We start from the raw sequence: 18,068 nt of genomic DNA, 5'->3' as shown, positions 1-18,068 counted from the left end.
GTTTTTAAGAGAAAAGGTATACGTGCTCTCCACCTGTAATTTTTAAAGACTCTTTCGCTAATTGTGAAAAAGATACTAATCCTTAAAAAAATGGACAGGTAGTTATTCTCACTAAAGTACAGGAGCTCTTTTATTAACGATACCCATAGCACTGAAATAATGGCATTGTCTATTCATAAGAGAAGGTGATTAAATATACTTAAAAATTGACAGTATTAAGTTGATCTTGGTAGCATATCTTTTACAGCAATGTTTGTTTCTGAAATGAATAGCTGTATTAGTATGCATGCATGTTGGTTTGTAAACACAAATATATATACTTTTTAGTATTTTTGCTAAAACTGGAAAATATACACTAAATAACATTAATTAAAACTTCTTAGGACTTCCGCCAAGATGGAGGCATAGGTGGAGACGCCGTGCTTTCTCACACAACCAAGTTTAGAGACAACTGAATATTAGCAACAGAAAACACAGCCAGAACACAGAAAATTGAACTTTTCGGAAGTCTGTTAACAACAAATTCTTCAGCCTGACCGGTAAGGGGTGAAACCAGCAGCTGGCGGAGCAGGGTAGCACAGGAAAACTCGGTCAGACGGACTCAGGCATGTGGAATCCAGGCCCAGGGTTAGACCTAGTGAGAGAGTGAACGACCAACCTCGGGGAAACAGCGAGGGAGCAGGGTTGCGGGTTGATTGTGGTCGCGCATTCGTGCGCGAATAGACAAGCGAGGGAGTGGGCGATTGGACCGGGACCCAGCAGGTCCATGTGGCAGCAGAGGGCGCCGCCATTTCCCCGCTCTGACCCCACCTCCACATAGCGCGTCATAACCCAGCGACTCTGAATGGCCCGGCCCTGGTGAACCACCTGAGGCTCTGCTCCTCACCCAGCAGCGCAAAACAACAGAGGGGGCCACCATTTCCCCGCTCTGACCACGCCTCCACATACAGCATCACCACCCAGTGACCTGGGAGTCCAAGGCTCCACTCCTCATACTTAACAGGCGTAAACAGATCAAAAATGGCTCAAGAAGATCTCAAAGCCCCAGAGCCTATAAATCTAAGAGATGAAGAAATAGCAAAACTCTCAGACGCACAGTGTAAAACACTGGTGATCAGGGTCCTCACAGAACTGGTTGATTATAGCCACAAATTAGAGGAACATATGAAGGCAAAACTAATTGAAATGAATGGAATTGCACAGGAAACCAATAGCGATGAAAAGGAAACTGGGACTCAAATCGATGGAGTGGACCAGAAGAAAGCAAATAATGGCCAAACAGAAAAGAGTGAAGAAGCAAGAATTCAAAAAAATGAGGAGAGTCTTAGGAACCTCCAGGACATCTTTAAACGCTCCAACATCCAAATTATAGGGGTACCAGAAGGGGGAAAGGAACAGCCACCAGTGGAAAACTTATTTGAACAAATAATAAAGGAGAATTTCCGCAATCTGGCAAAGGAAATAGACTTCCAGGAAATCTAGGAAGCTCAGAGAGTACCAAAGAAGTTGGACCCAAGAAGGAACACGCCAAGGCACATACATCATCATTACATTAGCCAAGATTAAAATGAAGGAGAGAATCCTAGAAGCAGCAAGAGATAAGGGGACAGTCACCTACAAAGGAGTTCCCATCAGACTGTCAGCTGATTTCTCAAAAGAGACCTTACAGGCAAGAAGAGGCTGGAAAGAGGTATTCCAAGTCATGAAATCTAAAGACCTACAACCAAGATTGCTCTATCCAGCAAAACTTTCATTTAGAATGGAAGGGCAGATAAAGTGCTTCTCAGATAAGATCAAATTCAAGGAGTTCATCATCACCAAGCCCTTATTATATGAAATGTTAAAGGGACTTACCTAAGAAAAAGAAGTTAAAAAAACATGAACACTGAAAGGATAGCAAACTCACAGTTATTAACAACCACACCTAAAACAAAAGCAAACTAAAAGGACAGCTAGAGCAGGAGTGGAAACATAGAAATGAAGATCTCAAGGAGGGTTAGCAACAGGAAAGTGGGAGGAGGAGAAGGGGGGAGAAGGTACAGAAAACAAGTAGCATAGACAGTAGATTGAAAATAGATGGGGGGGCAAGAATAGTATGGGAAATATAGAATCTAAAGAACTTGAGACACATGGTCATAAACTAAAGGGGGGGTAATGGTGGGGACAGGGGGTAGGGTGGAGGGGAATGAAGGGGGGAATAGAACAACTGTAATGGCATAATCAATAAAAAAATAAATTAAAGAAAAAAAAACCTTCTTTACTCTCAGTCTCATTTCTCCTATTTGTTAATGGCATCACTACAGCCTCTCAGTCACCAAATTACAAAGCCTTGACTGCCCCCTCTGACTGTTGCTATATATTCTATCGCTGTTAAGTCTGGGTGACTTTGCCCTCATAGTATCTTTCACACAGACCCCTGTAATATATCTGATATAATTGCACACCCACTACCCAGTCAAGTCTGCCATTGCCTATTACCTGCACAGGTGCTACTCAAATTTGAAGGTGCATGTAAATCACCCAAGCTCTTGTTCAGTGCAGATTCTGATTCAGTGGGCCTTGGGTAAGACAAAAAGGCATTTCTAACTACACATTCCAGGTATTGCTGACTGCCGGTCCTGAACCAGAACTTGATTAGCAAGAAGGCAGACTTCTAAATCCGCATTATCCAATGTGCTAGCCACTAGCTATACACAGCTACTGAGCACTTGAAATATAATTAGCCGAATAAAAAAGTCAAGTTTTAACTTGAATTAGTTTGTACTTAAATTTAAAAAAAACTTAAGAAGTGTACACTATTTTCCCATTACACAGAACTTTATTGTTTTGGTATAATTACCTTTCATTTTAATTACTGTACCACTTAAGATCACTGTGGCACTGCAGTATTTGTGCCAGGAATGCAAGTCATTGGAATATACACAAACACATCACTGATTGGGTTACTGTTAAATGAGTGAATTAATTTCACAATTTTTATATATCAGTTTAATCGTGTGCTTATCTGGATATTTTATGCATGCAGCATGGGTTACAGTAATACATATGTAAGTCATGATTGGTAATTACATTGATATACTCATTTCTATTAGAATTAAATTTTTTGTATTTAAAAGAGTAGGTATGGGAAAATTTTTTAATATAAAGTTAAGGAATATTGTATGGTATTGTATAATATTATATAATAAAGTAGAAATGAATTAGCTGGTAATATAACCAGAATGATAAAAGGAGACGAAAAGAAGGTATGTTGCAAATTTCAAGATGAGTGCAATGGCAATTTACAATGCTGTTTGTTGTATAAAATATTTTTTTTTAAAGATTTATTTATTTATCTTTTAGAGGGGAAGGAGAGAGGGAGAGAAACATCAATGTGTGGTTGCCTTTCATGCTTCCCCTGCTGGGAACTGGCCTGCAGGGAATCGGCCTGCAACCCAGACATATGCCCTGACTGGGAATTGAACTGCGATCCTCTGGTTCGCAGGCCTGTGCTCAATCCACTGAGCTACACCAGCCAGGTAAAATATTTTTTAAACATATAAAAAGTGAGCAATATAAAGAGGTTTCTGAAAGGCCTGGTAAATTTGTTAAGTTTTCTCTTAACAGTCAAATAAGAAGCAATGAAATTAGTCACCTGAAATCATAAGTAAATGTTCAACACCGGTAACTTTGGCCAGCTATAAAATGGCTTGGGATTTTTTGCATAAAAGAGTAAGCCATTTTTATTTAGACTATATGGTAATTTTAGCTATGATAAAAAATCAGGAGAAATATTTTATAGAAGGTTAAAGATCTTTAATGACGGTACAAAATAAATGCTCAAGAACTTTTCTCACCAATATCAATGATCAAATGATTCAAAATTTGACTGAGTTGTGAAAGAGCTTCATAAAGATTTTCAGCATTTTGAATTTCAATTCAAGATTTTCTTAGAATAGAAATCAAAGACAAAACATGGCAGTGTGACTTCTTCACCATCAATGTCACACTGTATAGGCACGTGACTGCCATTGGAGGCGGATGTGGATGGGAAAGCAGATCAAGGAGGCTCTTGAAGGCTTTGACTCTTTCTCTTAGGCTTCCTTCCACTCTTAGGCTTTCACTCTGAGTGAGATGGAAAGTCCTGGAGAGTTCTACTTAAGTTTTAAAAGGATGTTCCCAGCTGCCCTGTTCTGATTAGACCTCATGGGGGTGGGGCAAGGGTAAAAGCAGGGTGATCTGGAAGGAAGCTGTAATTGCAATACAGGCAGGTGATGATGAAGGGGAGGGTGAAAAGTAGAAAGACTCTGCACAGTTTTAAAAGCAGGACCAAGTTAGATGTGGAAAGTGACAGAAACAGACAGGTCAGATCATACATGGCACAAGTGAACCATTTTCCCCCTTTGAAATATCTTTAATGGCAGTCCATTGTCTAAAATGTTAGATTGGTATTCAAGTGCCTACAGGGTTTGCCCCCAGCAAACCTGCATCCCCTGCCAAATGTTATTTCTGACACTTCCATGATCCCCTGGTGTCCCAGGACCTTTAAATAATGATGGTAAAAGAACACAAATAAAAACTATTATTTTTAGGAGCCTACTATATTCCTGACTCAAATTCTATGAACAAATGACAAGACTGTTATTATCATCCCATTTTAGAAATGAAGACACAGACACATTAATAAATAATAGTAGAGTTAGCAACAAAGAGAGCCTATTTTGACTCCGAAGACAAGACTTTTCCTTTCACACCAGAATTTTCTTGCTGTCTCCTCTGCCTGGAATGATCTTCCCTCTCCACATCTGGTCCAGTTCATGTGTTACCTTCTCTATAGAAAGTTTCCTTATCCCTCAGCCAGAATTAAGTTTTCTTCCTCTAAATGAAATAATTAAAACAAATCATTTCCATCTCCTTGTCAGCACCTAGTATTTCTTCTCCTGTTATTCATAATAATGACCATAATAGTTAATATTTGTTGAGTGCTTACTATGCTATATACATTTATAATATGCATATAACCTTACTTAATGCTTCTTACACTCTTGTGAGTGACTCTGTTATCAAACCAATTTTACAGATGAGGAGAGTGAGGCTTAGAAAGGTGACTTTGACTGACCAAAGTCAAAAGCAAGTAAGAGGCAGGGTCAAAGTATAAATGTACACGGTCTCATCCAAAGCTCATTATTTATTGGGTTGGCCAAAAAGTCTGTTTAGATCTTTCCATAAAATAAAAGACATATTTTTTCATTTTCACCAATAACCTTATTGATTTGGATATTTTGAGTATGTCATCAGCTATCTCCCACAGGGTATCACATGAACTATTCTCAATCAATGTCTGGATGTGATCACTAACAACTTTAACTGGTCTACCTGACCGTGGAGAATCGTCCAGCACGAAATCTCCAGTGTGAAACTTCTCAAGACACTTTTGACACATTCAATTAGCCGCAGTACTTTCTCCATATACCGCATAAATCTTTTCTTGTGTTTCATTGTGTTCTTACCTTTCTTGAAATAATAAAGCATAGTATGCCAAAAATGTGTGTTTTCTTCCATCTTCAATATTAAAATGGCTATATAAAAATCCTCCAATTTCAATAAGTTATTTGTAAAGGCATGCTATATGACAGCTGTCACAACACAATCTAACAAAATTGTTTCGAATGAAGTTAAAGACAACTAAGAGCTACTAGAGCCATCACACAGGAAAAACCAAACGAACTTTCTGGCCAACCCAGTACTATACTCTTCCTTATGCCAATTCCCTTTTCATCGTATGAGATTCTTTTTCTTGTTTATTTTTTTAATCTATGTCCCATTTTTTTCTATGGAATCTTATTAAATTCTGATAACAAATTTTGATTAACTAATGCAGAACTACCTTCCTTAAGAACAGAAACTAATCCACTCAGAGAAATAAATACTGAAGGGCCCCATGTGGAAAAAGTAGGTATTGCTGGAGAAAGAAGAAAAATGCTATTTTTCTTTAGATTCATGTCTTAATCAGGTCACAATGTAATTATTGTTTTATCAAGTATGCTTATGTCAAGTATATTTTAAAGCTTTTAAGTTTCAAGCACTTAGGAGACAAAATTGTAATTAAATCTAAGAGAAAACTCTACCTTCTAATTTATTCTACACATAAAAATTAAGAAAGAAGATTTATAAATGTCCACTTTCAGGAGGCAAAGAAACACTACAATGTAAAAAGGCCTGGCCATTGAAACTAAGGAAGGTATTAAAAATATAGAATTAAAGAAATAAAAATGCATACCAACCTAAGTACAAAAATACTTAATAAGACGGGGGTCTGAAAACTGGCCAACAAAATACAGGGCTATCTAAAAACTTTTTATTTGGAAATAATTTCAGAAGTGCACAAGAGTTGCAAAAACAGAAACAGTACAAAGAACATCTTCATACCCATCGATTGGATTTACCTAATTCACCAGATTCACCCTTTGCCAATGTGTTCATAAGTGAGAAAGAATTCCTGTAAGCCACCGACATGCAGAGGCTGTTGTTGCTGAGATTTTACATATTCTCAATCTCTCTCATATATATATGGTGTGTATATAATACACATAAGTAAACTCACCTAACTTTTTTCTTAACCATTTGAGGGTAAGTTACATACATTATGGCTCTTTAATCTTCAACCCTTCAGTCACAGTACTTTCTCCGCATACTGCGTACTTAGTATTTCCTAAGTAGGACACTGTCTTACATACCACACTCCAATTACCAAAGTTAGGACATTTAACATTGATTCAAAACTCTAATCTATCACTGTATTCCAGTTTTGTCTATGGATGCAATTTTATCCTCTATGGTATTTTCCTCATTCCAGTGCACGATCTAGTCTAGGGTCAAGACTGTATTTAGTTTTCACAGCTGTTTAGCCTTTTAATCTGGAACTTTTTATCCCCTTTCTTCTCTGTTTTCAGAGCACTGACATTTCTGAAGAATACAATCACACACACACACACACACACACACACCCCACACCTTAAAAAAAAAATAAAACTGTCCTTCATTTCAGGTGTGCCTAATGTTTCCTTGCGGCCAGATTCAGGTTATTCATTCTCTGCCACGACGCTACAAGGTGCTGTTCTGTCCTTTTCAAGGCCGTACATTTGGAGCCGCACGTGCCCATCTGATATCAGTTTTTAGCACCTGTGATAGAGTTGTCTGATCTCACTATTGTGTATTTACTACTATTTTCCCTCTTACGATTAATAAGCAGTTTCTAGGCAGCCACTTTAAAACCATGTTAATATGTAAATATTCTGCTCTTCATCAAAATTTCCCCTAGATTTAGCATGATGATTCTAGTCTGATTCAGTCTGGTAATCATTCTGTTTAGTAAAAGACAGATGCAAACTGCTGATTTCCCAAATCCAGCAGCCCCTCTGTAGTTCACCAGTCAGCACTCAACCAACTACGACAAGCAAAGAGCCCTCCTTTCTTCTGATTAATAATTATCTATGTACTGCACTAATGATATGACCTCATGAATGACTTTTTTTTCAATGGTTTGCAATTCATTACTGTATTTAACTATCTTGGTCTCAAGTACTCCCAGGTTTGGCCAGTGGGAGCCCCTTCAGGCTGGTTTCTGGTAACACGCTCCCTTCATTTTGAACACTTCCTTATTTTCTACACATGCCAGGTTCATCCTGTACTTTTGAAACAGCAGCAGTACAACATCAGGCTTTCGAATTTCTGCTAATCTGATGGCATAGTTGTTTTTTAAAAAACAGATGTGTTGAGGAAGAATTTACTTACGGTGAAAGTTACTCATCTTAGGTATATAGTTTGATAACTTTGCTTCACCCGAGGTCACAAAAGCTTCTTCTATAATTTAATCATTTTAGTTCCTATGTTTAAATCAACAATCCATTCAGAGTTAGCTTTTGAGCATGATATGAGGTAGGGGTTGAGATTCAGTTTTTTCTCACATTAACTATTCTCTACTTACATCATCATGCGTTGTAACTAGCATCTTTCCCCACTGAACTGTGTATGAACTTTTTCCAAATATCAAGTGACCATAAGCATGAGGCAATTTCCACTGGTGTAGAATGCTATTAGCTCCAGGCAATTATTGGTGTATATCTTGCTAGCTTGTAAATTTTTCATGAGCTTAGTTTTATCATTGATTCTCTTGGGTGTTATGAATTACTATTATATCATCTACAAACTGATAGTTTTATTTTTCTTTTCTAATTCATGTGCCCTTCCCTTGTTTTTCTAGTCTAACTGCATTTTTTTGGTGCTATTTTTATCAGGCTTAGGCATCAAAAATTAAATTTGCTTCCAGACAAGAATTTGGAAATTTTCTTTCATTATTTTGTACTCTGTGGCCATTTATACACTTTGCAGATTGATTGTCATGGGTTTGGTTAAATTCCCCTTGAAACCATCTGGCCTGGTCCTTTTCTGGGGGGTAGTTTCGTGCTAGCTTTTCTTAGTCTATGGATATAGGTCTGTTGAGCTTTCTATCTCTACTGAGGTCAGTTCTGGGAAAGTACATGTTCCTAAGAAAACCTTTTTCATTTAATAAGTGTGTTCATCCCATACATATTATTTAGGATGACTACTGTGCTTTGTCTCAATGGTCATAATGTTCTTTTTTGTTGTTGAAATTATTGAGTACCTTATATTTACAGGATTTCTTTATTTCGTGTGTTCCTTTTGTTTTTTTTTAATATTCTTTTGGTATTTTGGGAGGTTTGTATTTTCATTCTATAGGTTAGTTACATTTATATTATTATGTTTTTAAATTACTTAAACATTGCTTTTCATGGTGACTGAAATCCTCTCTACTTTTACCTAATCTACTCGATGTTTCATGTGGTATCCGCTGACCACTACCTTTTACTAAAGAAGATAATGATCATATTCTATTCTCCCCCCTTTTCTCCATCACCCTCTCATTTTTTAAATAAATTACATCTTTTGATTTCTGCCAGACATGTAATGTTTTCACATTGTTCTTTTACCCATGAACTTACCCTCACTTTAGTCTAAGCTAAAATAACATCTGTAAAACGCTCACTGTTTGAAAGTTCTTGCCAAAGGTAGCACAGTTATTTTTTGGTCCGATGAAACTCATCTTCTCCTGGAGTCCTCAGGAACACCATGTGGATGTGATCAGTGTTCCAAATTGCTTTTCCATTGCCTTGACATCTGAGTGTCGGCTTGGTCGTATACAATATATTTGGCTCACACTTTTTTCTTTTAGTTTCTCAAAAATGTTGCTCTACTACTGCCTTACTTTACATGTTTGTAAAGTTGAGAAGACTGATGCTGACCTTTGTAAGTTATTTGATCTTTCGACTTGGAGACCAGTGCGTATTTTCCTCTATTTTTAAAGTCTAAGAGTTTTACTGAGTATGTCCCAGAGTTGATCTGTCCAGGTCAAATTTCCCCAGTACCCAAAACAGATTCTGGTCTTCTCTTAGTTCTGAAAAGTTTTCTTAGTCCTAAATATTAGTACTGTTAAGGTGCTTTTATTTTCTTCAGAGAAACTCTTTTTTTTTTTTTCTTTCATTCTCATTTTTCCTGGTATTTTTTTCTGGTTTTCTTCAATGCCTTTTCATTTGACTACATTCTCTCTTGGGCAATTTGTAATTTAGTTTTCTTTTCTAATTTGATTTTGTCTTTTCCTTCTCTCTTTTCTAAGTTTTATCAAGTCTCTTCCAGTTTTTGGTCAATTTCTCTTCTTAGTCTTTTAATTTCTAATTTTTAATGTCCAATGCTTGCTTGAAGACACTTAATTGAGTTTGGAGTGTGGTAGTACATTTTTTTGACAACTTTATTGTTAAAATGTTTTGAAGAGGAACACATGTAATTCATATTGTCTGATTTTTACAGCTGTTCTGTAGTGATGGGGACAGATTTTTTTTTTCCTATTCCTTTTTCTTTCACAGAAAGAGTTCTCAGTTCAACAGCACCCTCTTCTGTGCAACTTCTTTTATGGATCTAGTGGATGGTTATGGAGTGGATAGAGGGAGGAGGTTTGGTCAATATTGTTTCTCTGCATTTACGCCAGATCCTTAATTTTCCCCTCTTATGCCCTCCTTTCTCTTCTACTCTCTGTCTCTCTTCAATTTTTATAAAGGTTTATTTGAGCCAAACATTGCCAAGAAGTGAGATATCAAATCTGGAGGGACACACACACACACACAAATGTTTTTTAAAGATTCCTCTCTGTATTTCAAGTCATTTCTTCCCCTGCTGATGCAACTGACCAGATGTCCAGTGTAATGTGTTCACACAGGCCAGTACTGGTGAGGGTTATTCAATGTCCTTCTTTCTCTTCATGTCCTAATCTCCAAGGGATACCACCCCTTCTCCATTTATTCGATTCTCCCCCAGAAGCAGTGACCCTCAAGGCTGCCGCCTCTGGGTGCACACACCTTCTCTCAAGTCCCAGGAACCACCAAGTCTCATGACTGTGTTCAGTATTTTGGCATTCATTGTTCCATTTTCTTCTGGTGGTGAGTTTATTTGTGCTTCATCTAGTTGCTGTGCTTCTCCTGATTCTTGCTCAGTTTTGAAGCCTTACCTCCTCTGCTCTTTGTATCCCAGGTTTTTTTAAACTGCAGGACTTAAAAAATTTTTTTATATGTACTTTGAAGGCTGTGGTCTTCTCTGTCACAGTCATACTGAAGGTATGGGGCCTGTATGATTTTATTTACGCTATTGGTTTTATGTTTTCTGGGAGGATTATGTTGGGGAGATGCAAAACCAAGTGACTGCCACTGATCTCTAACAATGTTCTCCTAACTTTCTCATTATTCTATTCTTTGCCTGTTACCTGTATATCTATTTTATGGTATCATTGTATCTGTTGTAAGCTACCAAAAATTCTTTGAAGAATTTTTTACTTTAAAGTAAAATACCTTTTATTTTAGTAAAACACCTTTAAAGTAATAGCTTTTATTATTTTTGTTTTTATTGTTATTCTATTACAGCTGTCCCGATTTTCCCCCTTTTGCCCTCCTCCACCCAGCCCATCCCCCCCTCTCCCAGAGTCAGTCCCCACACAGTTGTCCAAGTCCGTGGGTCATTCACAAATGTTCTATAAAAGTAAAAAATGCTCTATCTTACAGGGCCATTTATTCTATTGCTTATTTTGCTTTTACCTTTAATAATATAAGGTGTGAATAACAGCAGGAAAAAATAAAAGAGAAAGAAGAAGAACAGAGAAGCAGTAAGAATGATTTTTGCTCTCAATGGATATCTGGCTTTGAAAGCAACTTCAAAGAGGAGTTTTAATCTTTCTTTGAGCAGTAGCAGCAATACTCCAGGACCGATGGCCTCTGTTACTCACATGTACATGTTCAAGGATATTGTACAGCATCATTGCTTTATAATTATACCCTGTACAGTTTTGCACACATGTACAACAAAACACATACACAATGCATGCACTTACCTGTTTCACATTGTGGAGTTCTTCTGTCAATTGTTTCCTTTGTCTTTCTGATTCAAGTAATTTTTCCTGTATTTAAAAACCACTGAATTAATAACTTGTTACGAATATCAATGAGTGTCACTTTTAGGGCTTTGTTTCAAAGCTTATAAATGCCCCAAATACCCAACTGCTACAATCTGAAAATTTAGTTCCATCCCTTTTCTGGTTTTCCATATATCGTTTAAAAGTAATTAGCTATTTACAATATAATTGTGATGAAAATGGGTTTTCTGTTACTTTAATTAGCTGTTTTGTAAAGTCTCAAAATCTCAGGTCCAACAAAAGTCAACAAGGATCAAAATGTATAAAAATTAACTAAATTTTGGGTAATAAATATCATTGCCAAAGAGCTTCCAAACTGAAGAGCATTATTATTACAACTTGGAAGTCCCTCTTGCTACACTGAAGAAGACACATGAAACTGAGCTGAATATCATTTGCCTAATTTAATGTATTCTTGGAAGATCATCCATAAAAATGGAGATATGACTGGTGTAATTGAAATATGAAATGATAGTTCTTAAGGTAGAATAATATACATGCTAATCAAATATTATCACATTTGAATTTAAAGTTAAGCATAGACCCTAAAATGTTTACTTTTAAATATATTATAAATAAATGTACATGTTCTTGATCAAATCAGAAAAATTAAGTATAATTTAAGAACCGTTACTATATACTTGAACAGAGGCATTGCTTGAAGATTAAACTGAGTAGTAAGTACTCATGGCAACACTGTCATGTTGTGAGAAGTAATCTGCTTTCTGGTGTCTTTCAGCTCATTCGTGTCTATGATACAGTGAAGGTATATGGAGATGAACATGCTACGGGCAGCTAATGAATCTGCCACCGACCAGGAGCCAAGAAACTGCTGGCTTCCAGGCTTTCGTGCTCTGGCAAGTCACCTTCACTCGTGTCCTACTTTTTTGCATCTGTACATGGAAAACATATCTATTTTCATTCAGCTTTGCAAAACAGGAGCAATGTGAACTCTGCAGAAAGGCTTTAAGTTAAAGCAAGCTGACAGCACTCTTAAAAATCATTCTTGCCAAATAATATCAGACACTAGCATCGAATTACCTTGGCTTCATTTTTATTTGTACCTTAAGTCGGACATAAAGATTAGAGAGGTAGAGGATAATGGTAAGCAATGAGAGATCACCTATATACTCTGTGAACAACTTCACTTAACAATGTCTGTTTTGTTTGTGTTTATAATCCCAGTAGGAAAACTAAAAGTACAAACATTATCTCAAATAAAATATTTATTGCTTTGTATGCTCTATTATATAGCTAAACAAGTGGTTCTCAGACAATAGATAGGTTTTGAGGTAAAGGAAATTTCAGATTATGTTACTTTAGATATGTTCAGTTACATTTTATAAACTTTAAATGTGAATGTAAAGCTTCTTTAGGAAAGTTTGTTTAAATGTTACATGAATACAGTATTAAGTTATAATTCTAATAATTAATGTTCATATTCACACAAAAAATGGAAATATATCATTAAATTTAGCAATGATAAACATTAAGGGAATGAAAAAGATCTGAGAGCCTTTACAAATTCTGATGAACCATAACATTTAATGGTTTATGCAGAGATAAATTATGTAAGAATGCTATTTTAGCAAGATAACTAACAGTGGAGATATTTCCTAAGAGGATATGAGGAAACTATTATCAATCTATTTTTAAAACTGAATTTATTTATTTTTAAAACTAAATGTATAACTCTTAATTGTTATACTAGAAATGTGGAAAGTAGTGGTTTCGAAGTTGTAATAAAAAGTATATAAGCCCTAGCTGGTGTGGCTCAGTGGATTGAGTGCTGGGCTGTGAACGGCAAGGTCACCAGTTTGATTCCCAGTCAGGGCACATCCCTGGGTTGTGGGCCAGGTCCTTAGTTGGGGGAGTGAAAGAGGCAAGCAATCAATGTTGTCCTCCCCCACTCCCTTCCTCTCTAAAAATAAAATATTTTTAAATAAAGAAGAAGAAAAACTGAAGCTTAAAAAAACAAGTATGTAAGATACACCCTTAGTAATGGAATGATGCTCACATATATTCAGAAGAAATATGAATTGGTAAACCCTTCTGAAAGAGAATTTGGTAATACAGATGTAATTTTATATGTCCTTATCCTTTGAAAAAAACAATTCGCTTTCAGAAATTCATTCAATTTGTACTTTTATAATTGTAAATCATGCAAAGATACATCTACAAAATTATGTATGGTGGAATTATTTTTAATAATGGAAAACTGGAAATATACTAACTATTCATCCTTAAGAAACTGGGTAAAAAACCTAGGGCAGGTCCATGTGATTGCTGGTAGGAGAGCCATGCAAGAGAATCTGGCACATCTGTGTATAGTAACTGGAAAAGTAGCTCAAGATATAATACTAACAAAGAGGGGAAAAAACACAAGTTGTAAGAAAGTGTGCAATGTGTTAAATGATTTTGTCCTGGTTAAAAGTAGATACATATTTCATATTTTATATATATGCATACATATGCATTTATTTAAAAATATGATTGGCTATCTAGAGAAAGTCTATGAAGAATAAATGAGATAGGTTTAACAATGGTTGCTTCCAGAGACTGGAATTTAAAAACTAAAGTAGCAAGGAAGTTTCTTTTTATGGATGTAATGATTTTGCTTTAGGAAAAATTAAATTAACAATAGAATCTCACTTATTTATGCAAACAGTTAAAAATAAAAATAAAATACATTCCTATGTTGAATTCATGCTAAATCAGGTGTTTATATTGCTTTTCTCAGAGATTTAAGAAGTATAATGGCCTTTTATAAAAATTAGGATGTAATTTAAATTTAATATTTTACTAAACCCAGAATGAAAACATATAAAGAAAATCAAAATCTAAAAGTATGTTTGAGATATATTATGTGCTTTCTCTTCCCTTAAATCACACTGTCTTAATTCCAAATGATGTCAGCAAAAGAAGGTGCTCCTGAAGCACATCTGTGAGCACGGGAAAGAGTGCATTTCCCAGTGAACGTCTGAGGACCCGGCATCTTCAGGGTTTGCTTTGCTGCCTCCTCATCCTTGCTTCCAATGTGAGAGAAAAAAGGGGTGAGCAGTAGCCAAATCAGAAGGTCTGAGTAAAAACCACTGCTCACACTGAATCTTATGCAGATCTGATGAAATATAAAGTGTGTGAACTGAAAAATTAACTCTGAAGATCAACTGAAGAAATAAAGTCTTTGATACTAATATTCAATATTGGCCAATATTAATATTAAGGTATTTGATACTAACACTCTTTAGTTAAAAAAAACACTAAGCCCCAATACTTCTGAATTCAACGCGATAATTTTTTCTTTTTTTCTAAGAAAAATGTGAGGAAGCAGAAAATTGCAGGTTACCTTAAGTGCATTCACTTCTTTCAAAGCATCATTTCTTTCACGTTGAAGCCTTTCCATTTCATCTGCTTTTAAGGAACCACGGCTGATAAGCTGTCAACGTGAAAACATAACAGAAAAATTATGCATTAGATGCTAACTATGAAAACATAAAAATCCTTTTTAACAAGGCTTAGGAGTCACTTATTGGGTAAAGGAGACTCCTTTAAAGGAGTAAAGGAGTTTGTTGAAGTAATCTAGGGGATTACTTCAGTCATTTATGCTTAATCTTACATTGTTGTCACTTGTAACAGAATTTATGTGATTATCAGGTATACATACTCTGTTGGCATCTTTATGATTCTTATGTAGCAATACAATTTTTCTTAAAAGTCCCAATCCCAAGACTGTTTATAATGTTAAAAAAGACTTCATGAGCTATCGGCATAACTATTCCCTGAAGATATATCCACTTTCCAAGTACATGGCCTCTAAAGCTAGCAAAATGCTGGGCACTATAAACCAAGACTGTTTCCATAAACCCAGTAAAGGAAATCAATTAATCATGTGTCTCATTTTAATAAACACAATGTGATATAACAGTCAAGTAAGTGGCTTAAAGAGATTCCTGCACAGAAACTGTCTTGAAGATATTAATAATTCATGCACAAGTGAATAACAACAACAAAAAATAGCAGAGCTGACAATCTCTTTTACTTTTAACATGATCCCTTTGACAGTTAATTGCAAGGTAAAAAACAACGACAATCTCATCGGAGATAAAAATCCAAGTTTAATTATAGTCATCTTCTATGTAGAAGTTATAACAACTAAAAATACAGAAAATATGATTTAAAGGATTAAGTAGGGAAAGTGACTGAAGGCAGAGTAAAAAATGATAATACAAATAATGTCAACCATTGACTGGGAAGAGACTATGTGCAGAGACCTTGCTAAGGACTAGATGTGTTCAATGTTAAACCTGTATTCTAGCATTGCTTCCATCTGCAGATGCAGAGAAGGGCTCAGAAGGGTAGCAGTTTACCTAAGGTTCCACAGCTAATAAATGATCATTCCAAGATTCTCACACAGGTCTAACATTAGTTTGTGATTTTTACTAACTACTCAACAAAAATCACGGTGAATTAATGAACTCAGATTTGCTTTCCAAATCCTAGAGGGAGGGCCATCCTTCAAATGTGAGAAGAAATATCCTTCCTAAACATTATGGGTTCCTTTTGTTCTGACACAGTTGCTTTTGTGTATCTATAAGGCCACTGTCTATAATTACATGATCTCATATTCTTCATCTGTCTCTACTCTTGTTCAGTACTCACTACGCACACTCAGAGAATCCCTTCTTATACTATTTTAGATTAGTCTCAAATAGATTAGATTTTCAAATGTTAAAATATTTCCTAAAGTGAGTCCAAAGGATATTAACTAGCTTTGTGCAAAAGCAAAGCTGGGAGGGGGTGATGTTGGTGGCAGAGGTATCTGATCGTACTACAATCCACCCCCCTTTATATATTTGTTATTCTATATAGGGACTCTGCTTTGTCCCCTCCCTAGACTCCCCACCACCAGTTTTACCCCCTCCCAAGATAACCAACACTATTATAAGATTCTTATTTCCATAACATCACTTTGATCATGGCATTGTCTAACAGACTATTAATAAAGTACAACTTTTTAGTTTAATATTTACCCTTTCAGGACCAACACTCTTCACTGACTTGCATGTACCAGATTATCTTTTTTACCAAGTAGATCATTCTCTGCTCACCATCACATAAATTTTGTTGTCGTTCATGCAGGTACCCATCACGCTCTGTTCGCCCCCTGAGCAGATATAATTCTATTTATCGTTCCAAACTCCCTGAAATGCCAAGTCTGCCACAAGTCCTCTCTGAATGTTCTAAGCTCTCCCATTATTGTGGCCTTATCACACAATACCTTTTTAAACTAAAATTATTTGTATACATCACTTTCCTTACACTATACCCTCAGTTCCTTGAGGGACAGGCTGGAGTTTTACTGACCCCTTTTCAATCAATTGCAGTTGACGTTCAACCTTGTTTTGTGTTAGTTTCATGTGCACAGTATGGTGGTTGGAGTTTCACCTACTTAACAACAAGCACCAAAGCACCGCGCACAACGCCATGCACATCACCGCTGTCTGACATCCACTTACTAGTCTACAGAGGAGTGTCCAGTCAAACAGCCAAGAAGTACTTACTGCTCCACACACTGAGAATATCGTTTATATCATGCCCCAGCCTAAGTGAAACACTGCTCACTCGTGACATGTGTGGTTCACTTTGGTGCCATTCTACTGTGCTTCCTATGTTGAAACGGTGGCTGCAATCTACTCGATTGGTTAAGCAAGAACCCAGATTGTGGAAAGTCTGCATCAGGGAATTTAGAGCGTTGTCTCTATGATTTTAGGATAGTCCATTTATGGTACTTCCCTGCGGTTGGCCCATCATGTTAAGGTGAACTAGAGCCTGCCATTCTAAGGTTAGAAGACAGTTAAATGTAGGCTCTAACTTTGCTTTTCCTCTGTGTAACCTATGCCACCAGCGAGTGTAGCAATATGTAAGTGTTATATAGCAATCATGATTAGAATCACAGTAAGAGAATTATCTTTTTGATTCTAAATGCCGTATTATTCCAAAATCAAAAGTTTTTTGTCTGCTAAACAAAAGTAGGACTGACTTAGAATGACTTAGCAAGTCTTCCTTCCTAAAAGATAGCATCTCAAGAAATCTTTTGAGTCTGACAAAATGGTAAACAAAGGAAGCTAGTTACAAGAACACGCACTGGATAATTCTATTTATTATGAAGTTCAAGAACAGGCGAAAGTAGTCTATGCTGATAAAAATCAGAACAGTGGTTCCCTGGAAAGGTGGGGAGACACAGCCGACTAGAAAGTTGACTCGAAGGAGCCTTCTGAGTGGCGGTTTCACAAGAGACACATATAGAAACTCCTCAAGTTGTACATTTGAGACTTTGCACTTTACTGTGTGTCCACTATGCATCGGTAACAGTATTTTTAAAAAATAAATTAAGAAAAAGATAAGCCACCCCCCAAAGAAACATGAGGAAACGAAGGAAGGAAGGAAGGAAGGAAGGAAAGAAAGAAAACAAGAAAGGAGGGAAGGAAGGGAGAGAGAAAGAGAGAGAGAAAGAAAGAAAAAGGAAAGAAAGAAAAAAAAGAAAGAAAGAAATGAA

At 36.3% G+C, this 18,068-nt stretch overlaps 1 protein-coding gene across 5 annotated transcripts in view; it reads right to left on the bottom strand.

Annotated features, from left to right (window-relative positions):
- STXBP4 (syntaxin binding protein 4) overlaps window positions 1-18,068 on the bottom strand; it is a 154,681-nt gene that overhangs the window by 92,324 nt on the left and 44,289 nt on the right. For all 5 annotated transcript variants that reach the window (XM_053673462.1, XM_037129655.2, XM_037129656.2 and 2 more), the window contains exons 10-11: window positions 14,859-14,948; window positions 11,432-11,497 (exon numbers count right to left, since the gene is read on the bottom strand). In XM_053673462.1, the coding sequence (XP_053529437.1) occupies window positions 11,432-11,497; window positions 14,859-14,948 (156 nt within the window). The remainder of the gene's footprint in view (window positions 1-11,431; window positions 11,498-14,858; window positions 14,949-18,068) is intronic.

This window comes from Artibeus jamaicensis, unplaced genomic scaffold (assembly GCF_021234435.1).
Source record: "Artibeus jamaicensis isolate MK-2021 breed Jamaican fruit bat unplaced genomic scaffold, CSHL_Jam_final contig_1998, whole genome shotgun sequence".
Lineage (NCBI taxonomy): Eukaryota > Metazoa > Chordata > Mammalia > Chiroptera > Phyllostomidae > Artibeus > Artibeus jamaicensis.
The sequence above is the reverse complement of the archived record's forward strand: the minus strand, read 5'-3'. Positions and strand labels throughout refer to the sequence as shown.